The 23,460-nt window shown below is 37.8% G+C and overlaps 1 protein-coding gene across 2 annotated transcripts in view; it reads left to right on the top strand.

Moving 5' to 3' along the window:
• Positions 1-23,460, top strand: part of luzp2 (leucine zipper protein 2) — a 100,458-nt gene that overhangs the window by 51,663 nt on the left and 25,335 nt on the right. For both annotated transcript variants that reach the window (XM_025055803.1, XM_008310147.3), the window contains exons 3-6: positions 747-817; positions 3,959-4,040; positions 7,115-7,177; positions 22,259-22,321. In XM_025055803.1, the coding sequence (XP_024911571.1) occupies positions 747-817; positions 3,959-4,040; positions 7,115-7,177; positions 22,259-22,321 (279 nt within the window). The remainder of the gene's footprint in view (positions 1-746; positions 818-3,958; positions 4,041-7,114; positions 7,178-22,258; positions 22,322-23,460) is intronic.

Raw genomic sequence — 23,460 nt, 5'->3', positions numbered from 1 at the left:
CAATGTGTGATAATATGATAATAGAGAGAGAGAAAAAAAATCTCTGTCCTATAACTTTATTACATCTTATTTCAAATGAATTCACGTTGTTGACATGGTTTTTTTTATTGAAGTCCATGAAGTCTCTACTTCACACTTTACAGTAGAGTAAATGTGCACCAAGTGAAATCAGACACTGGGGAGAAAAAGAAATATCTTCAGGTGACAGGAGGAAACGGGTTTTATGCAAATGTGCTTTAACTGGCAGCGATAGCAGCTTCAAGCACAGTTTAAAGAGAAGCTAACTCTCCCTTTGACTCCACATATGGGAAATTTTGCTCGGCTCATAACAAATAAAAATATCTTGGAGGACTTGTAGCGCAATCAGAGACCTGACTGCTTCATAATTACACATCAGGAAAGTATTTAGGCACTAGCGGAGTACAATCTGTGTGCCTTCTTGTATCCTCATTAAGAGTCTTTTTTTTAAAAAAAGAAAAAAGAAATTTACCACATACTGTAAGTGCTTGAAGTTGCTTCGATTTTCTTTTTTTTAGCGTGGGCAAAATATTTCTTCACCAACTTTGGGTTTCAAGTTTTACTTTTTTGTAAGTTTAAAAAAAGCAAACACTTTTAAAACATTGCCTGGGATTTTCTCTCCCTAATCCCTTTCTGAGTTTTAAGCTGTACTTGTTGTGGAGTCTATCATGAAATATGCAAAAGTGGTGTTTTCCTCAGAAAAACAGAATGTGCTCTTTGTCTTTCAGTCACTGAAAAACGATGAGTCAGTGGCTAAGACGGATGTTCAGAAGATCCTGGATCTGAGCCACAAACAGAGGTAAACTGAAACATCAGGATGAACAAGTGCTGATAGCTGCAAATGTCATAAAATGGCTATTTATTTGTCAAAAATAAAATAAAGCTTTGAAACTCGGAGCCTCCTTATAAGACACAAAGAAGGAGCTCTGCTGTGACCATGAAACTGACTTTAATTAGACAGATCAATATATCCATTCCCTGGGTTTTGTAATTGATGCTGTTCCTAGATGTTATCCAATCAGATTACATGTGGCCTGGCGAGGCTGTTAACTAAAAAGCACCAGTGTGTTCACCACCCGACATCCTTTGGAAAATACCTTTTTGTCTGTGAGCAAACTGAATGAGTGTTTGCCCAAAGTGTGGCACCAGTTAGAATGCCTACTTAATGCTTTGTCTAATGAGAGCGTTGATGATTAGTAGTCATTTGTGGCCTCATTGCTCTCTGAAATGTAATCCTGAAGGAAGTCTAGCCTCCGTTGTACACTATCCGGACAGCCGATCAATAGCCTATCACGGTACTATGGCAGTTTTCACATGTCATCAGGTTAACATACCAATAAGCAGCACTTTGACTCACCGTCGCCAACCAGAATCGTGTGCAACAATCTCGATAAAAGTGTTATTAATCCATCGCTGCAGTTCCATGTCTGCCGAGTTTGATTACCAGCCGCCTCCATCATGGCAGATGGCGACAGGTGATTTATTGCAAGTCTTTTATTTTTGACAACTCTTAACAGTATTTTGATTGCCTCTCCTAAAGCTCTGTTTTTCTGCAAACATTTTTGTTGCATTAGAATGCAACAAAATTTTTGTTGCATTAGAATGCAACAAAAATGTTTTCAGTACAACTGCAAGACAGTTAAACTGGTAAGATAAGGGGGGGAAAAAAGAATGTATTGGAGATATACTGTGCTGTCAACTTATCCAAACCAACTTGTCATATGCTCCCTACATTGTGGCTGCGAGGTATGCCAGTCTCATATTCAGCACCCTCCTTTTTGACAGTCTAGGCAGTTATGATCTTGGCTGTACAAAATGTCCCCAACTTTTGGAAGAAGTCGATGAAAATATAAATGATGCACAGCGTTCGGTTGTTCAATCCTGTCGTTCCTGTTCACAACAGCCTTTGATGTTTCCTATCGCTCCAAGACAGATGGTGTGAGTGAATCAGGACAGCATCCCTGCCTTAAGAAGCTACATAGAGGGTGCAACATTACTCCGATAAACAGCTGCTTGCACAACTCATCTGGAGAGGCTCCTCAGCTGGGCATAGATAAAAATCAAACAGGGCCAAGTCCCAAGGCCTATCAATTTGGAGCGGATCTGAGAACAATTATAACATCTTATATTCTGAATTAGAAAAGATCCTTCTCTGAGCGGAGCTCTATTTTTTTTTTTTAAATGCTCCTGCAGAAGCGTATGGACCGCACTGTCATGTCACAGCTGACAACATGTCTGGTGATGATGGACCATATGCAGTCTCTCATCAAGTAGATGCTGGTACTATCACAATTTTTCTTTGGTAGCAACAGGCCTATATTACTACCTCTTCACACTTAATCATTTTTACCCAGAATATAATCTGGGAAAAACAAGTTCTTGTTTCAGATTATAAATTTAACAACTGTCTATATTATGAAGTTAAGTCAGTAATTTAACCACGGCATTTCAGGGAAGTGTGAACCAGTCTTCACTGTTGGTCAAAAGTCACAAGGGGAACAACATTTATTTTAGAAACCATCTGAGCAGATAATGGAACATTACAGATTAGAGCTGTGAGCCAGACGCTCCATGCAAGTTTGACTAATTGGGAGGCAATCATCAACAGAGCTGTAATCTGGGCAGACATGTGGAGACTACACAGACCTGAATAAGCCTTCTTACCCAGTTCACCCGAGACAACATCCACAGCCATCTGGGATTTCTGCATGAATGCTTTAATAGTATGGCTCAAAAACAACCCTGAAGAGATGTGGTGACACACAGAGGTCTACTCAACATCTGATTATAAACTGGCCAATATGTAAACCAGAAAAAAAAAATCATATATTTTTGACTTTTTCTAGTTTTTCAATTTCTCACTTGTCTAGATAATGCTATGGCTAGCTAACCCATTTGCCCATATCTGGTCAACAGCAGCTACCATATAAACTTGTCAAATCTGCCTGATATGGACTACCTGCTGCGCTGCGTATATTTCACAGTCTGATTCCTTTCTACAGAAGACCTTGTGTCAGACCAGTTATCACTGATGGACTTACTGCAGGCAGAAATGTCTGGCAGCCAAAAAAACTGTGCCAAAATAGTTGTGTCTGGCTGGTCACTGCAACAAAATGTTTGGCAGACTGAACTAATGCCAGGAGACAAGACTACAGTGATTTAAAATAATGCATCAAAGTTGTTTTATGGCTGTTAAGCATCAGGCACTTTCCAATATTGCCTTAAAAAAGTCTGACACTTCACTGCACCAGTGACCAGCTGAAGCCACGTGCTGTGCTTTTAGACTTTCAGCCAAGCTTGAAAAGGGGTAAACAGTCTATTATCTTCAATTTACTGCACTGCCCCAGTAACTCATTTCTTTTTCTTTTTTCAAGCGTTTCACCCACATACCTTGCCTTCTTCTATAACACAGGTTAAACTGCTGTTATTTGTTATTTTTACTTAAAAAAATAATGTTATAGACAAATTATTAAATATAATGACTCAAGAACACATTTCTGATACCACATAACATGAGTTAAACACATTTTTCAACACATCCTTGAACAATAAAAACATATATATTTTAGATGTACTACATGTTTGTTTTTTGATGTTTGAATGTTTTCATACATGTTGCCAATTACAAAAGAAGTTCATATAGTCATAGAATTTAAACATCACAATGAAAACTATTGTAACTTTCTCAGCTCTATTGTAACTTTCTCAGCTCTTTTGGTGTAGACCCAACATCATCATCATCATCATCATCACCACCATCACTTTAAATTCCTACTTGTTATTGGAAGAGAACTGTTAGTTGTTTTTCTAACTCTATCTTTGTGCAAAATTCTTGTCAACAAGTTTATGAAAGCCTTTTTTTAGTAAAGGAGACAGGGCTATACTGTGTGAAGTGGATGTTTTAACAGACTGTTTCTCACTTTGCCCCATCACTTGACAGGGAGGAGATGAAGTCCCTCCAGGCAGCCTTGCAGAAGCAGCTGGATGAGGCGAATGAAAGAGCAGAGAAGCAGCAGGCGACGGTGAGACAGAGCTGACCTGACCATCAGCGTCTGGTCTTCTCTAAGCAGTTCTGTCAACTGTCACACAGGGCCGTCACTGATCCACACTCATTACACCTCAGCAGCCACCACCTCACCTCAGTTTCATACTGTTTAATTGAAAGTCCTGATGAAATGCAAAAAGAAAATGCATATGTATGGATGATTGGATGGACCTTCTTGGCCCATTGGTAAACTAAGGAATGAGTTCAGCATCAATTTCTTTGATTTATTGTAGTAGGGTCGTCACAGTCTTATAAACCACTGGTCCCTCAGTTATATTTTCACTTTTAAATCACTGGTTCAGATATAAAAGACACGAACTTCAGTTTCATGTGAGATTTACAAAAGGAAAACAAATTTTCTTTTTCTGACTCTGAGTTTCTGAGTGATTCAGGGCATCGAAGTAGATATTAGCCTGTCAGTCTACATCTTGAGTAACTGGTCATTTGTTTTCCAGTCATAAACCCTGTTTTTGAATGAAATGATTTAATACAACATTGGTTTATTTATTGGCTCTAGCCTTTTGTGCTGCCTAATATTTGTGGCTTCATCTCGTTCAGAAAGACAGAACTCTGGTTCTGGCACCAAACTCCCTATCAGCAAATCACGATGATGTGTGTGTCTGGCTGTACTGACAGCTACCGAATAGCCCCACAATGCTCCTGGGATTTCCATTATATGCTAATGAAAGCTCATCCTGGCTGCTGTAGCGCAGTCGGGCGGGGGTTTTTTTGGTTTGGTAACTGGGCACGGTGGCATTGAAATCAACAAATCAAGTCCTCTGAGATACACAGTAGTTGGGTAACATTTAGAGTGACATTCTGCAAATTTTTCTCTGTCTAATAACAAATCTGAGTTGCTGCGTTTTATGGTTGCAGTTTGACATTTATGATCTTTTAAATTGGATTTATAACAAGCGCTGACATTTAAGATTAGAGGAACACCATTGCATCATGCAAATGCAACACACATTTACCAGAGGAGTGAGATGCCGCGGCTGCTGTCAAGTCTGGCTCTTCGTTCAGTTCTGATGGAAAACAACAACGGCTGTGAAAGGGCACCTTGTGTCTCCAGATAATAAAAATATTCATCACAGGCTCTAATGTGCAGGAATCATTAGTGCGCGCACTTACAGAAAAAGATGGGAATATATATAAACTTTCACACATATCAGGGCATAAATATTCCAATGTGACCTCCACAATAAAAATGTCTTAGGATAGGGATTTGATTTTCAGCTCTAAATCATATATCCATTCAGCAAATACAACATATATAATATGACTTTTAATATCTGTGTAGTCCTATTTCTATACACTTCCGTGTCATAGGTTAATCAGTTAAAGCAAACAAAAAATATATAATGTAAGACAAAAGCAGAATGACACTCAGACCTTACAGAATCCTGGAAAACTTTACAATAATAAACTAAGTAAATGGAGCATGCAAACCTTATATTTACAATGCAAATAGCCATTTGCATCGGTATGGGTTATATTAACCTATTAAACTGTTGTAGGGCAACATGCATGCCCAATTATAAACCCATTAAATCTCTGCCTTCTAATTATCATGTATGTCAGTTTGACTGAGTACTTAAAAACTCAAACTGGCGCATGTAAACAAAATTTATTTATTATAATACATTTCTCCATGAGGCCTCCCTGTTGGCCATTTCTGTGATTGAAACATAAACATTGATCTCATGGGGTCATATTTAGGTCAATGGGTCCTTTGGTGAGAATTAAGTTTCTGTTTACTCTCTCCTTGCTGCTAAAGATTAAGGTCTATAACCTCAAGAGACTTGCTGTCAAGGACACACCACATACAAGCTGTATCTTTTCTAAGCATCAATATCAGGTGTCATACACAAATATAAGTTATGTTTTATTTTTATCCTAGCGCATAATGTTATATGCTGGATTTTTCAGGTCTAATGCCTTTACTGACACAATGCCGCAGCCCAGCTTATCAACCATAACTCTGTACCTAGGGGATGACTATGCTAGCCTACATGATATATAAAAGCATATATGTTATGGATCAAGTAATATCAGTTGAACGGGCAGATCCTCTGCAGGGGAATTAATGAGCCAGATATTACCACTATGTAATGTGCAGCCTTCCTCCAAAAAGGCCCAATATACTTCCTGGATGTAAACTTGACAGCATAGGCTGCACTGGCTAAAATAAAGACAGCAATAGGTTTTAAAGGACCCCAATTATGACAGTTTAATTGTTGTAATAATTGGTTAGTGCATAAATGACACCATTTGTAAAATGGTAAAAATAGCAACAAAAAATTGGTTACATATATTAATGCTGTTTACATTACGTTGCAACAGTTCAAATGGAAATACATTCATAGTATAACTGTAGAGTCGTTGCCATTACTCAGCATTTAACAACCCTTAACATTTCTCAAGAAAATGCTCCTTAAGGATGTTCGGTCTCACTCTTTTCTTTTCTCTTAATACATTAAACTTTATGGTATGTTGTCAAGGGATCTGAGTCAACTGGTTCCATATAGTTTACAGTTCCCCCCGGATGCAATCGTTAAAAAATAGGAGGAAAAATGTGACTAAAGTTCACAGAAAACAGATAAAAGCAGTGACTTTTCCCTTCTCCGTTTACAGGGCATAGCAGTAACTAATGGAAATTGTTGCACCTGAGTGATATTGAAATTGCTACTGGAAGCATGTAAGCAGCTATTTTTAGAAGATTTACTACTTCAATAATTACAAATCTCAAGGCCAAGAGAACAAACTGTACCAAGAGACAGACAGCTAATTTTGTTGTTTTTACATCACAAGGCCTGGCCTTTATCACGCAGCTGAAGGACTTGTCAGACAAACAGCAGCAGGGCATCAAACAGCAGCTCCGTCTTTTGTTAATTGTCATAATTGTCTTCTTTCAATGCCTTTTAGTTTCAGATTAAATGGGCCCACGATGCATCCATAACCTCCATTAAACCCATTCACTCAACGGAAAACGTTTCCGACCGCAGCTTGGATTCTGTGTCATTGTCTTTCCTTTGTCCTTCCTGTCTACAGATTAAATTTCTCAAAGTGGAGATGGAGAAAAAAACCAAGATCATCAAGGATTTACAGCAAGAGGTGAGTCATCAAAGTATCATTAGAGGCCTCTTGAGGTGAAGCGCCACAAATGATTCAACTTCATTTTATCTCACTCTATGCTCTTATAACACACTTTTTTGGACACTGAAGATTTGGGTTTTTTTTTTCTGAATCAATTCTCTTCAGAATCGACAAAAACTAATGCAGTGACCAGGTGTTTGCCGGTATATAAATGTCCATATTTGATCTTGATTGTGATCAAAAGAAGACTGTGGCCTATAATGGCATACTTTTCTTCTTTCTCTTACAGTTTCTTCTGCTCTATTTCTCACTGTGTGACTGTTGAGACTTCAAAAAATATTTCTTTTAAGCAACCCCCCCCCCCCCCCTTGATTCTGAGTGGTCTGACATTTATCACTGACACCTTAGACAGCTTGTTAAAAGGGAAAAAAAAAGAAATGTTCTCCTGGCAAATACCATTGCTGCTTTTCTGACAATATGTGGATCTGCAATTTATACAGTGTGATTTATTTTTTTTTTTGGAGGAACTTAAAAATGAATAATCATAATAATTACACCAACAACCTCCCGACATGAGTCTATTAACATGTACCATACAGGAGCTGGCCTAATGGCTGCTATCATAAAAATGTTGTCATACAAAGATGGATATTTTTATAGTTACAGTCATTGTTTGCAAACCATAAAACAAAATTGAGACAAATAAGTGTTTAGTACATGCTTTTGTGGCTAGTTTTTTTTTTTTTTTTTCTGAACAAGAAACTCTGCCCTGGGGGAGTTTTTGATGTTTTACTCAGCTTCTGCCACTATAATGGTATGTTAATGTTAATAACAATATCTTCCAATGAATATTATTATATTGTGAAAAAGACTCATCCTCCTTTAGGAGGCCACAGTCGCAGTGAATGTCTCTTTTCTATACAATTGGAAGGCTTCTTTAATAACAGCACAATGAGAAAAGCGCTGATGAAGAGATGCTAAAATGTACCACACACCATACCACTGATGGCCGCGGTGAGAAAAACTGATTTTCAGCCAGATGTTGGAGTTAATTTGAGCCCAATTTTGACTCAGCTCCGCTCCGTTAACACCATCAAATGCTTGAAATGAGAATCCAAGCAATTAGATACAACATTTGCTGTGGATACGTTGCTAAAGCCGTAACCTACCCGAATTCATTTTGTAATGTATTTATCATGAACACGACATGACGCTGCGAAGGCTGCGAAAACACATATTGAGAAAATGTAAAGAAAATCTGTTTTTTATTTTAGTAAGTCATTGACTCTTACAGAAATTTTTTTCAAAAAATCCTTCTTGGAGGTAGATTTGAACAGCTTGAAGAATGTGAATGTGAGTACTAACTAGACAATTGCACATGAGCCACATATAGAAACCACTGCTGTGTGCGTATGGCTGCGTCAGGGCAGCAGGGATTTGACGAGTTACCGAGTAGTTTGATGACATCATCACATTAACAGGGGAGGAACCACACACACACAAACGTCCTTATCAGTTGTTCTATCAGCTTCTTGTACGCCCTACAGTACTGTGTCAACAACTGCATTGTTACTATGATCTACATAACCACAGGAGCTCGAGAAACTTTAACCTGACAATATTTGCAGCAGCATACATTACCTTACCTGATACTGCATCAAATTGTTCACAGTTCACCTTTTCCAAACATCCTCATTTGCATGTGTGAGGGCATGTAAACGACCACAGAAAATGGTAATGGTTTCCTGAGGAAGTACTTGTAACCGCTTCATGGCTTTCCCTCCGTCAACAAATGCTGCATGTCTGTCAGTGCTACATGATCAATTTTATTTTTCCTGCTTCATCAATCAGACAATTTCCACAGCACATGTTTGCATTACTGATTGCTTGAACTGACTAAATGACCCATAGAGAAGGCCGTAATTTGAATTGGTAATGAACAGTCAGGGATTAGGGATTTGATCATCATGACATTTTCATTTCAAGGTGGGACGTGTACCATCATCTTGACAAAGAGGCATGAGAATCACCTGTGCTTTCAAACGGCCCACAAGTCAGAATTGTTGTCTCACAAATGAACTGCTAACTTTGTGACCTGGATTTGTGATAAATGTATTCATCCATCCATCCATCCATTAATGGATGGATGGATGGATGTATTATCACTGACATGGAATTGCTCTTAGATTTTAAACAAAGCTCTGCACTTTTGTTCGTGATCATTTCTGGCATTTTAAAGTATTAAAGTCTGCCTTTTTCTTTTTGACATTGCTATTGGCACGGGCTGCGCTGAATGTGATCATCCTTATTAACATATACAGAGGGGCTTTAGTGGTTAAATAATTCTGGGGGTCCCTCTGGTGTCGGTGCCACGCTGACATTTAAGACGTGGATGTTGAAGATATCAAGGGAAAACATTTCACCTAGTGGAGGCAATTTTCTATGTACAGAAGGTCAACATGCTAAAGCATTATCATTTTAGCACCTCAGAGGGCGCTCTCTGTTGTACATTTTAATATTGCAGTCTGGAAAAATTGTCACATGTAACTGGGTGTTATCTGGTGGTAGTAGATGTCAAAAAGTCTTTGTTGAAGACAGTTATTGTCTATTTATTCATTAACTTTCTCAAGAAAAATAGTGTGCTTCCACCAGCAAACAGAAAACAGTAAAAATGAACATCACAGCAGTTTCTCTGTGTGAACTGTATTGTGAGCATGAATTATGTCCCCTGTCTAATCCAGTTCAAAATGCAGTGCACTCCCTGCAACCCACTGAAACAAAACGCTGTTTTCTCCTTACAGAAATTGAATATTCAGATGAAGTAACATGACCATATGCGCTGCTCAAATCGATCAACATTAAAATTACCCCACAGTTTTAGATCACTGTGCTTCTGACCCAGTAGAATCAAGTCGCCCGCTATGTATTTACCACGTTACCCATCTGACCAACTACAAATTGCAAGTATTGCATATAACAATATAAAATATATCATGTTTTAGTTTTTAGTTTTTTTTTTGGTATTATAGTCAGAGTTTTCTAGTGAAAAATCAAACCATTTCCATCTGTTATCTCTAGTTAGAAAAATGCTTCCTTGCGTTGGACATCAGTGTGTTTTGAACCACGGCTTTGCCTTGTGTTGCAGTATCAGCGGGGAAGCTTTCTGACTGCACTTTACTTTAAAGTCATTATCAGTCATTTGCTTTCTTACTGAATGGCAAGGATCCTGCTGGGATTCATCAGACATAAAGTCAACTCTCTACTCTGGCTTTTTTTTTTTCTCTATTTGCTTCTATTTAGATGAATCTGAATGGCTTTCTGTTATTTCCTGCTGCCTTTTACGTCAGTCTGATGAAATGTTTGGAAATGACAGTAAAGAGATTAAAGTTGCATCAAGGTGTTAGTAGTTTATTTCTTTTCAAACACAGGAAGACAATGGATCTTTGAGAACTTAACTTGACATTAACTGTGTTCAGTGAATGACAATAGACAAAATCACAGGTTTAAATGAAACTGCATTTATTTTACGTGCACCACTATAGGCCTGTAAGTTCATTTGAGAGAAGAGCTAAAGCAAAGGTATTGCTAATGAAGTCAAGCTAGTTTATTGTCATTTAATGTTATTTAAACAAAAGTAAACCGCAGGAGAAAGTATTAAAATATATATTCAACAACAGAATGTTCTCTGTTGCTGAGAGTCAGAAATGAGATGGTCTAATGTTCTTGTCTTTTAAAACAATTCCCTCTTCAGCAGCACACTTGGTTTACCACCTTAATAAAGCTCAGCCACTGCACCACTGAGGGGAGCAGTCACTTCATTAACACCACAGGCCGCAGAGACACTATGGCAACATATTCACATGTGATGACTGACATCAGGTGGAGGGGTTAGGTGGGCGCCTGTGACGCGAGTGGACACGAATAATGCATGCAGTATCTTTTTTTTTCTTTGGAGTAACTGGCAGGTTGTGTAGTCTGATCGATTACTGTCACACTTCAGAGACAGCAGGCCATGACTTGTTACGCAACAGCGATTGTGGTCTTGACATGGAGGGAAAGTGACAGCATTTATTGTAAATTAAGAAGGTCTAGGTAGACGCCAGTGACAGATTACAGTGACGTGAAATGGTATATGTCAGTGTAAAATTACCTTCATGCTATTTGTATTTTACTGACAGTGTAATACAAGCATTACTCATACACGGCATGTGGTACATTGTAGTACATTGATAGAATGGAATCCATAGTCTGCTGCTGTCATTGGCCAAACTGTTCAACCCCTTAGAGTTGTTTTGCAGACGGTTGATGATTTTGGAAATTTTCACAAAATGTTGAATGCAGTGTTTTTAACCAATAATAAATGAGGATAGTGTAAAATGATATGTCCATATGTTTACATTTTCAATGTTAAAATGTAAAATGCTAATCATATTTTTACATGAAAAAGAAAAGTAGTCTTTAGTTTTTAGTCATTAGTCTAATGTTAGTCGTTATTTTAAAATTAAAATAGTGTAATCGTAGCATGTGCTCCAAATCTAATTATATTTTAGAACAGGACAGACGTGTGTGTGTGTTTGCTATAAACAAAGAACAAATCTAAACAAGGTATTCCTACTTATTTCAGGTACTGCATGTTTGTAGCTGATGATGATTTTGGTTTTTTTCTTTTTGTTTGTTTTTTTGAAACAGTGAATACAAGCATGCACTTTAAAGGAATGCCATTGAAATTTTACAATTTAGACCATGTTGATTGTCTTCCCTGGAGACAGTGGTAGAAACTGGAGGTTTTATTGTCTAATGAATGTGATAGAAAATTCATATTTTCCAAAGGCTGAGCATAGAGTACAATAGAGAGCTGGTAGGTTTACAGTCATCAGATTTATCTACTGCTTACAATTAGAGACACAGGCTTATTCAGAAGCAAAAATCTGTAAATGCACATGATTTGTTGCTCATTTATATCAGCCAGGCAGCAGCTCTTCCATGAAAAGCAATGTTAATAATGGCCAGGCTGTGTTACTGTTGACAATGAGTAAAAGAAAAGGATATTGGAATTGGGGAAGCCATTATTTAGAGACTGTTGTATTAAATAAATGAGCCATGGGTTCAGACATTATACTGAATCAGTGCTTCCCTGAAATTGGGGGAAAATGTTCCAAATGGCAAAGTGTTAAGGTGTTGCAGCAGGGACATTGTGTGGGATTCACAAAGGAAGAAAACAGATTTGAACGAAGGAAAAAAAAACGTGGTGGAAATTTGACATTTTTTAAAATCCACTGTCTGTTTTTAGGTCCACTACATTACAGTGGAATCCACAAAGCTAACAACACTTACGTCCGTTTCAGTGCCACAAGATAAAGTAGAAATCAGCAGAGACTGCTGCACACAGTGTGTTAACACCCACGCACACTCCTACACAACAATAGTCAGTGAAGAAACAGTTGTTTCAATTGACCAGCAGTGATAGCCTGCACCAGTCTCTCTCAGACATTAGGGATGTTGTTTGCAGCATCTTAAACCGATGCCCTGGTGTAACCAATTATAAATGAACAGCCCTGAAATATTTATACTTTTCTACTGCTTACAAATTTGAGACAGAATTTTGCTCAATTTAAGACGTTTAATTTCATCTCCAACTCTGTTACACCGATACACAGATATTTATCTCGCATTTGTCTCACATCCTATTGTTACATTTGTGAAAAAAAATAAAGTTTGGCCAGACACACACATACAGTATATACAGTATACATTAGTATTGAGAAAATGACAATGAGGCCATAGTGACCCCTGTCTTGTGTGTCTGTAATGAATGAGACTGACAGGTGGACCAAAACACAGAATGTGTCGGTTCAGTGTTTCTGTACGTCTTGCAGTTTCCTTATCCCAGCTGGAGGGCAGCTAAAATAATCTGTATTCCCACTTGATAATGCAAAATTGCAGGAATGTGCAGAAATGCTGGTGATGCTCTGTAAAAGAGCAGATACAACACTTCTTTGTTTTTATACAGTGGTCTGTTTTTCAGAAATCCCTGGAGCCTGGGATTAATTCTTATTATTTATTTTATATGTAAAAATATTATATAAATGTCATTTTTTTCTTAATGAATACATACAAACATTATTTATAAATGTGTTTCTCCTAATATACAAATATAGGATTATTTATATTATATTATTATTGTATTTTTTGTATATATCTGGACCATAAAGACAAATAACAGCAGTCTATTTTCACTTAGTTGAAGTAGTTGTTCTCTAGAATATGAATCAGTGGAGTCCCTGTCAAGACTTTTCACACTTGTATTCCTTAGCTTTTTAGACTTACTTCTTTACCGCACAAGAGAATCTACAGTCTAGTGTTTTTGTATAATTCCTGTCTGTCTACTCATCATTACTCATACAGACAGTTGAAACACACGTTTTATAAATGTGCATCTGACCATTTGCAGCAAGAGCTGGTCAGTGAGTACAGTCACAACAACTGTTCACTGGACTGTAGACACACATTCATCCACCAGTTACTGTCTTTGTCTTTCTCCACCATCATTACACTCTTATTTAGGAATGTTGATTCATACCGATTAATAATCTATCCATTTCCATTTAATTACCCTGAACCTTGAAGTTAGCATAACATCACGCTTCATGACAAAAAAGACACCGACAAAAACAATAATGGTAGTAATAGTTAAACATTTTAAACCATGTTCGTATTTCCTTTATAAACAGTGGTAATCTATGGAGGACTGAAAATGCCAACATTAAATAAATAGATAAATACATAATCAAATAATTAATTAAATATGTCATAGATTCATATTAGATTAATATTAGAGTTAAATATATAAATGTGTCATTAATTAATTAAAATGCCAATTAACTGCATGAAAAAAACAGATATAATTATTTCACTATTTGATTATTTCATGGCCCTGTCATGCTACTTCAGACCAATGGATCAGACTAGAATAGAATTAGCCCCACCCACAGACTTTGATGAGCGAGTTTGACAGATAACATTCATTGGTGATGCACTGCAACAAATAACATGTATTTTACATAAAATTAATTGGTATTTTAATTCATTAATAAAACATTGTTGTATTTATTTATTTAATGTTGGCACTTTCAGTCCACTAATCTTACACTTACACTAATCCTGAAGATTTCTCTCTAAGGTCTGTGTGAAAAAAAAGCTAAAATGTAATTGAAGCCAAAAAAAATTACACCGTATCCAAACCATTAACCTTCAAGGTGACCTTGGTCAGGACCCGAGCGCATGAAAGCAGAATCAAAGAGTTTGTACTTTCCCTCTCAAATCAGTTTCTTGCCTGCTGGATTACAGTTTGTCACTTATTTGCAGTTCCATGGACCCAGGCACTGAACTCTATAAAAGCTGTGTTTGAAGGGAGTGAAAGACAGACTGCACGAGGCCCAGGGCTGGTGTTGTTGTCACTTTGCAGCTCTGCTTTATTTCTCGCAGCATGCCATGGGTATTGATTTTCCTTATCCCTTAGACAAGTGACCAGTTTTCTGTGTTAGTCAGCTGTGACGGGATAAAGGAAGGCAGGGTGACATTTTTAGGTTTTATATATATATTTATATATATTTGAGTGCTTGAAGAGCAATGATGGCTTTGCCTGTAAAAGTTTCTTTGACATGTTGAAAACCTTTTTTTATCACCAACCCTTGTGTAGTTAGAGGCTACTGCAAGAGAGAATGATCTTAAAGAAATGCGACTTGAAAGTTTCGTGAAACTACACGGTTGTGACAAGACATCAGCGTATGATTTCAATTAAAAAAATAAATATTTAGAAGACTATATAAAAATCTTGGAAGTTTCAAACACAAAACCTTTTTTGTTTAGTTTTTTTCCCCTGGCTTTCTATATGAGAACTGAAGGCTGGAGTCTTGAGATACATCAGTTCTATTTAATAACCACCTTATACACTGTACAGACACTGATGTCACAATATTTACTTCATGAGGCTGTTGATCCCCTGAGATTTTTCCACTCTGGCATGATGTCAGACAAAAAACGTTCTGTATTCATAGGCTAACTGTCATGAGGTGAAACAAACTGAACAGTGGAGGAAATACATCAGTTCAGCGATGATAGCATTGTCTTGGCTTGTTGTATACATCAGTGTTTGAACGATTCTCGTTAAACTTACATCAATTTGTCTCGGCTTTGCTCGCTCATACGGTCCTACTGATTCTTCAGTCATTCATTATTCATATAGATAATTCACTCTCAGCACCGGGGTCTTCACTGTCATCATCTCCATCTGATTTACCATCTTGTTCTGCCCTTTCTGATTTAGTCTGAACAAATACAAAATACGGTAATGTATTAAATTCACCGGAATATATTAGCATTCGAGTCAAGAGACAGAATACTGGCTAATATCATGCTTGTTATAATTCAGATCACTTAATATGGAGTATTTTAGTCCATGTATATATATATTTATATATATATAATGATCTTAACTACAGTCTCTGAAGCCCTTCAGGTTTTCACATTAACCACTAACATCCTTTATGCTGATGCAGAAGTTGGTTTAAGGAAAATGCTGCTTTAAGCTCTTAGACACAAGTTTTAAAATTGCAGATGCATTGATTTCTTTTCGTTCTTTTCCCAGAGGTGGAAGGTAAGTTGGTCTGTTTGCTACAAACTGCATTTAATTTATACGTATGTACAATTGGATGCAGTAACAACTCGCCTGCAACCTCTGAAAAATAGATCTAAAAGTAAGGAAGTTTTGTGGGACTTTGGGTCCAACTCAGGGAGAGATCACAAAGTCAGGAAGTCACAACTCCTTTTTTAACTATATATATATATATATATGTATATATATATATATATATATATATCCTGAACCAAAATAAATCCAGAAATTCATGTGTAGTACTGTTACCCCTTCATTGATTGAAAAATGAAGTACTCAAAAATTAATAGTCTACAAACCAAGCTCTTGTGTACAAACTGAAGCCAAGACTCTAATCCTTGCAGACATTTTAATCCAGGAGAAATTACAACTCCAAATTAGGCTTCAATGATAGTAGTTTAACAATGAACTGCTAAATAAATCACCTGCCTCTTACCTATTTCGTGTCTGTATCTTCTTGATTAGTTAGCTACCCTGCAGCTACAGGGGTTCAGACGGGGTGAACAGAGTTTGTTAGATATTTTAAAACAAAGCAACGTGATGAGAAAGCCGTCTTCCCACTTGTGCTTAATCCTCCTTTTGACCTCAAGAGTCCTTTAGAAACCGTGGAGATGACATCAGCTTCCCCTGCCAAATATTTTGTAGGATGTCTGAGGGGTATGTCATATTTAATATGATCCCCAGTGAACATTCCCTTTACTAATGGTTGTAAATTATATAATATGTGTCCACGGCTACATAACCGCACACGTTTTGCAAGCTCTGCCACAATTTTCTTCCTGCAGCACTTTCCTTAATTTCTCTCGCTTGAGGAAAGCTGACAGGCCTGCTGGACAAACTGACAGTAACTGTAACAGATGATGTTCTGTGTGGAATCTGGTTGTTAATATGTGACACAGACTGTTAGATTCAGTCAAGAATTACTTAGTCTGCTGTTTATGTGTATGTATGTATATATTTTTAAATATCTCAGACACATTTATGAATAATCACTATCTGAATGGAAATAAAAAATATTAACTTTTTGTCCTAATTTTTAGTTAGAAAAGTTAAAGTTAGACAAAGTGGTCAATTTTCTTTTTAAAACCCAACATTTCTAAGAAGAAAACACTAAAACAGTGGTTCCCAACCCTTGTTTATCTTGTGACCCCATTTTAACATTAAAACAAATTGAAAATGAAACCTCCTGCAATAAATCAGTGCCTCCAGAGGGGCACCTGCCCCCCACTTTGAGAACCACTGTTTTAATTTTACTATGCTTACAGTAGTGGAACATTCCGGTGTATTGGCAGTGTTAAACGTAAATTAATCTTGCAGCATTAACGTAAAACAACAAAAGCAAAAGTAATAAAAACAACACAGTTAACATATTGAATATGAAAATTCTTCAAAACAAATCACTATGATTGCCAATGTGGCCTAAGTAGTGGTAATATGAATAGCTCATTTGGATTAATTTTTGAACAGAACCTGATGTTTATTTGTCAGTGTGCGCTACTGTGACTAACAGCTGGGGCTAAGCCCATGTGTTTTTGCCTGTTGTCCTCTACCATTGGATTGTTAATCACCAAACTGCTTTCATTCATTGTTTTCATACGTTCATGAATTAATTAAAATAATACAAATTTTTCCGTTAACCTCCAATCACACACTGCTACTTCAGATAGTGCTGAAACATTTTCACCCTTTCACAGACCCCTAATTTTCCCCAAAAATAATCGTTATGTAGCCACAAACATATTTCCCCTTCTTAGTGTTTTGTCTCAGTAATGAGCCACTGATAAAAAGCCTGAGACACAAAGCTAAGACCTGCCACATCCAGTGGGGCTCTAAATGTATTTTAAAGGATAAAAAAAAGACACAAGCAGTCAATATAAAATGGTGTCCTTACTTCCGCGCCTCACACTGACACATGCTGCAGGAGTAACACGTTATGACACATGCAGCTCAGTGTATCACACTTTGCATAATGCTCTGTGACACTAAAGCTCCACAGGATCTCGTTTTTGCTCAGAGTATTTCCTGTGGCTAAACTGTGTCACATTTCGTGACAGCTGCCTGTTCAGCCTGTCCTCCAATGGTGGTCTCTGTAGGGCCGACGGGAGGTGGAACAGTGTGGAATTGATTTTTGCCCAGTTTTGCCTCACTGAATCACAAAACAACTCCCACCCCAGCTCATTATCTGTGTTGAGTGAATGCTTTGGAGTATGGAGGCAGTGCTCTGTTCAGGACTGAGCTGATACACACCAGAGTATAAGATAAGTTACAAAGGAAAAACTGGGGCTAAAACATGCTTTTTGATACTTGCCAAATTATAGTATAGTAGTACAATCCAGCTCCATCATGCTTTGAATCATGCTGCATCATGCTGCCTTTGAGCCATTAAATATTTATTTTGCAATGTATTTAATCTCCAAGGTATTTCATGAGCTCTGCTTTGTTGTTAAAAAAATGGTGCCATTGGCTAATTTCACATTAGAGCTTTTTGTTGTTTTTTATATAAAAATTCAAAAATATTTTTTCCCCAATGTCAACCCCCATGTCAACCCCAACCAGCCCCTCCTTACACAATATCCAGTCACATAACAATGTCATTCCAATGCACAAACTCTGCTTGTAAATGATACTGTCAATATGAGCGATGACTGAGGCGAGTCCACAGGCACGTTATCAGCCAGGAGAGGGTCCATCCAGCAGCAGCGGGCTTCTGGCACCACTGAACAAGACAAATTGATCAGTCCAACTCCAGATGAAGCTGTGTTGTTAATGGTGACCATCGAGCATTTAACAGTCAGCGCAGTCGTGTCACAGAGTGAGCACTGTGGAGGTGGCTGCATCATTTACAAGTACATGTCAAGGGCCAGCTGGGTGATACACACTCTCATTCTCCTTGTGGATCCTTCTGTCCCGGTGGTTTCTGGCCAAATTGTCACCCGATAACATTGAGCTGTACCCAACATAAACAGCAAATGTATGACCACGGCGTGGCAGGGTAATAGACAAATGTGTTGTCTCTGCGGGAATTAATTTGGTTTGTGATCTACATAGCAGTAATCGCTCATGTAGTGTCAGCAATATTGCATTTTGAAAAGTGCCTTTGAAACCCATCTCTGTTATGGGGACCAAATCAAGCCTGCACTGTTGCCAGAGGCAGAATTTGCTGGGCAGATACACATGGACACCCTAAGTAACAGTCTTTAAAATATGTTGCAATAAATATCCTTAGGCAGAAAAAAACGTGCAGGTAGTGGAGGTAGCCTTGTGTGTCCTCCCATGTCTCCATGGTTACATCAGTTTTTTTCTTCAAGTGGTGGAAAAATAGGGTTTTAGTAACTGTATTCAAACACTCCAAAATCTTTATAAATTATATTAAAGTATCCAGGTTCCAAAAAATATGCAAAAGCTACAGTGTGTCTTAAAACTTTATTAATCTTCTGATGGCTGATCCTTTTCAGGGTCGCTGCAGCGCCTGGAGCCAATCCAAGCAGTCAGGAAAGACAGGGACAGTTGGACAGTTTGCTGGTCTATCAGCAGGTTCCATACAGAGACAAACAATCATTCACACTCACATGTACTGTATATCCACAATATTGTTTTGGACTGTTGGAGAAAGTGTGAGTGCCAGAGATACACACACACACACACACACAACATCCAAATGCCAAACTGATACACCAGGGAATCGAACGACTGACTGACTCATTAAGACACCAGGTCTCTTCTTCAAGTAAGACCTGTTTAGGTGATGAGGCAGAGGAGATCCTCCACTGAGTTCTAAGTAAAGGTCAAATAACTTACTTGGTTGTCTATCTATTTGCTCAATTTCAATCCAACTCTTCGTCTTAAAAAGATTAATAATTAGTTTTACACGTACAAAACTACAGTATACACACAGTACAGGTCGACAAGAGACAGAAAAGCTTGAATAGAGGTGAGGGATCTCAGTGCAAATCCGGACTGAACAAATGATGTCAGGCCATGAAATAAAACAGAACTGGAATTCAAGCCATAACACAGCCCACAAACTTACCAAATTTAGCTCCGCGACCCAGTTTTTGGTGAGCGTCTCATTTAGAATCCTGCACGTCATTTATATTGTATACAGAGCAGCTCACGCTTGATTGGAGTTTATTCTACATTAGTCAGTAAAAGGAAGTTTGGGTCTTTTTTCTTCTTCATCTGACTGCTGGGCATTTGTTTTGTGGCGCTGCCTGTCACGGTACACTTTGGCAATTACTGCTCATACGCCAAACCAACAGTCACTCGCATGCAGGACTATCCAGAGATGTTTGCTGCATGGAGAACATTAGGATGAATGTTTCTTGTCCTTTTATTGTACTGTCAGAAGATTACAGGCTTAGAAAAAAATCGATTTTTTGGCAATGTTCAGGACCACACACCGTACCGTCTGTGAACACATCAAATCATGTTGTTTCAAAGTTTTTGTTAAATCACATTCTCTGCTAATTCACTGTAATCCCTTTAATGCAAAACAAGAGCAGAGGATGTGAAGGAGGGAGGTATTTGCTTGTTTATCATAACAAATCCTGAGAAATCTGCAGCGCTGTCTGCCTCTGATTTTGGTTTTCCTAAAATGAAGCGGCTCGAATTTGTCTTCTGCTGAATTTTGTGTAAACCATCATCATCCAGTAATTAGCACATTGACAAACACTGTGAGAGTCTGTTATTTAGATGCAGGTAATTCAATCAATCTATCAATGTGTTTTATTTACAACAAGGCCGAACTTATCAGACGTATGAGATATTTCCTATGAATTATTTTGGGTTATCTGATCAGCGTCATTTCCTCAACATTTAGACTAATTAAACAACACGTCTTCCGTTTCTGGTTGTCAAACATTTGAGAAAAAAGACAAACCGGTTCCTCTGCACCTGTAATCATCAAACAGCATGTGATGACAGAGATTTAACTCGGAGAGTTGTCAACATATTAGCCTCCTTCTTTTTCCCTCTGCTTTGAAGAGACAGATGCTCCCAGTCAGTTTGAACAAACTGAAGGCACACAGCAGTTCGTATGTTACAAACCATTAAAGTGCAAACACAAATAAATGCATTCTCTCTTTTTGCTTTTGCTTCCAACACTTGATGACCTCTAATTTGACTCCTCTTTTCATTTCGATGTATTGAAGTAGGTTTTGTCCACAGCCTATCTCTGTTTTTTCTTCTTCACTGTAATAGTGTCTATAAACAACTTATCTAGTTTTAAATCACATCAGAGCTCCCCTTGGTTGACTTTCACTGCAGTGCACACTGTATAAGCTGTGGACAGGTGTAATGGTCACTGGGTCTCACACCTCCACATTTAAAACAAAGCTCATTTCAACTAAATAATTCCACAATCCTTAATTACTTTTTATTCATTATTATTATGTTTTGAGAAAAGTTGTTTAGTTGTTGTTGCTGTTGCTAATTATTTTTAATCCAATTTTACCAAGTTAGTCTAATTATTTTTCCAAGACAATTCTGGTATAATTGGTGGTAAGTAAGCAAACCGAGTAGAAATGAGGAAACAGCAAACCAAACAATCCCACCTTGACATATATTAATACATTTCACGTCTTTTATTTTAGCTGTTTGAGAGTGATAGATTTCTTGAATTTCCTTTTCAAGCCAGAACGTATGTGTTGTTTGTATCACAAATTTATGTGCAGTGAATTACTCGCGTTAAGGTACAAAAGTAACTTTTAAGCTAATTGAAAAATCATCGTCACCTAGTTAAAATAACTACATGCATTACCTTGAAAGACAACACTATTTTTCACTGTTTATAACAAGCTTTAGTAAATAAAACTAAGTTCAAGTGTATTCTTATTTTGCTGATCAAAGTTTGGTCACACAGGTTGGAAGTATTTTAAACAAACTTTTCCTGATGTCATACACTTATGTAGAAAAATTTCGTTTTTTTCGTTTTTTTTTTCTAAAGATATTCACTCAAGTTCACTCCCGCTTCTACAACAATCAATTTCACCAGTGAGGCTCTTAGTTTCCTCTAGTGACCAGAAAATGACTGATACTTCAACGTTTGTACCCACATAATACAACACATGTACTTTTAAAGGAGAATCATTTCTTACAGCATATGAATTATGTAACACTGTGACCCCTGCTATGACTTTCCTCAACTAGCTGCCTGTCACACAAATGTGATGTTTTGCTAATCATGTTTAAAGTACACCAGAGGTCTGACCAGGAGCTACATTGCTGACCTTTTAGATACCATTGAGTGCTCGTCTCAAATCCTCAGAAGATTTCCTCCAGACGGCTGGTCTGAAATCCAGAGCAGCCCTGCTGCCACAACTCTTCCACACACATTTGATCAAGTGTCCGTGGTGTTTATATTAAACAGCAGAACTCATTTGGTAAACATATTCACAACATCACGTTTCTTCTTCTTTTTTCTCCAGAACAAGAGCCTGAAAACTAAATTACTTTCAGGAAACAAGCTCTGTGACGCCTACGCTGAAGAGGTAAAAAAAATGTAACTTCTTTTATCACACACAGACATCATTTGTAGCTCACATGTTTATCCTCTAAAGGTAAAGTACCTGTATTAATATGCATTGTGTGCAATGTGCATTTTGGAATTGCAAGCAGCTCCTGTCTCCATGGTTACAATCTCGCAAATTCACAACGCGGTTTAGTTGCATCCGTCTTCATAGAAATCCTTGATCCCTGACCATTTAAAGTAAATTGTTTGTACACACACCTAAATGGTCTTCAGCAACACGATAGCAACACGGTACTACTGTATACAAAGCCCACCCACTGAACAGACCCACTAGAGCAGATCATCTTCCTCCATCCGACCAATCCTCTGTCTGCTGTACTGCCCTCCACTACATTCCCACATTTCCCCTGGGTTCTTCCCCTTGGGATATTTGAGACGACAGCTTCAACACTAACATGTGACCACTAACTTAATTACCTATGCTCAATATAAATGGGGCATAATAATAATAATAATAACTTATATTTTATTAGCAATAGGTACCTAAGGTGCTTTACACATGCATCAGCAACACTAAGGGTTGGGGTAAAGGAACAGATCAGAGGGAGGAGGCAGGGAAACACTAATATATATTTCAATGTTCTATTCCATCTGGTTTTTTCCTAATAATCTCGACCAACTTACTCACGTCTGTTTTGACAGTCAGGTGTAGTCAGTTTTCCCAAATGTCATGTACCAACATTTATTGATCCACATTAAAGCTCAGAGGTGCCCCCCTTTTTTTTTCTTGTGAAGCATTTGTTGGTAAAGAGCTGTATTGACCCTGGAGACTGGAGCCACCGAAGACAGGAAATTGGTGTTATAATTGCAGCCCTGTTTCGTTCACAAATCCTACAGCTGAGCATCCCTGACATTTAATCATCTCAGCTTATCCGAGCCATCATCACACATACAAACTCTGGATTGATGACAGAACATTTGACAATGCCGACAAGTCTGTCAAATGCAACACTTCATCAGTGAGCTGGAAAGCACACAGAGGCTACAAACAGGTCCTGATTGAAGCTGTCGTCAGTCAACATCCTGGCAGTGTTCCTCTTGCATCAGAAATGATCATGATTTTGTGACTGCAAACACAATCATAGCAATAACTATTTC

Source organism: Cynoglossus semilaevis, chromosome 5, assembly GCF_000523025.1.
Source record: "Cynoglossus semilaevis isolate Cse_v1.0 chromosome 5, Cse_v1.0, whole genome shotgun sequence".
Taxonomy (NCBI): domain Eukaryota; kingdom Metazoa; phylum Chordata; class Actinopteri; order Pleuronectiformes; family Cynoglossidae; genus Cynoglossus; species Cynoglossus semilaevis.
The sequence above is the reverse complement of the archived record's forward strand: the minus strand, read 5'-3'. Positions and strand labels throughout refer to the sequence as shown.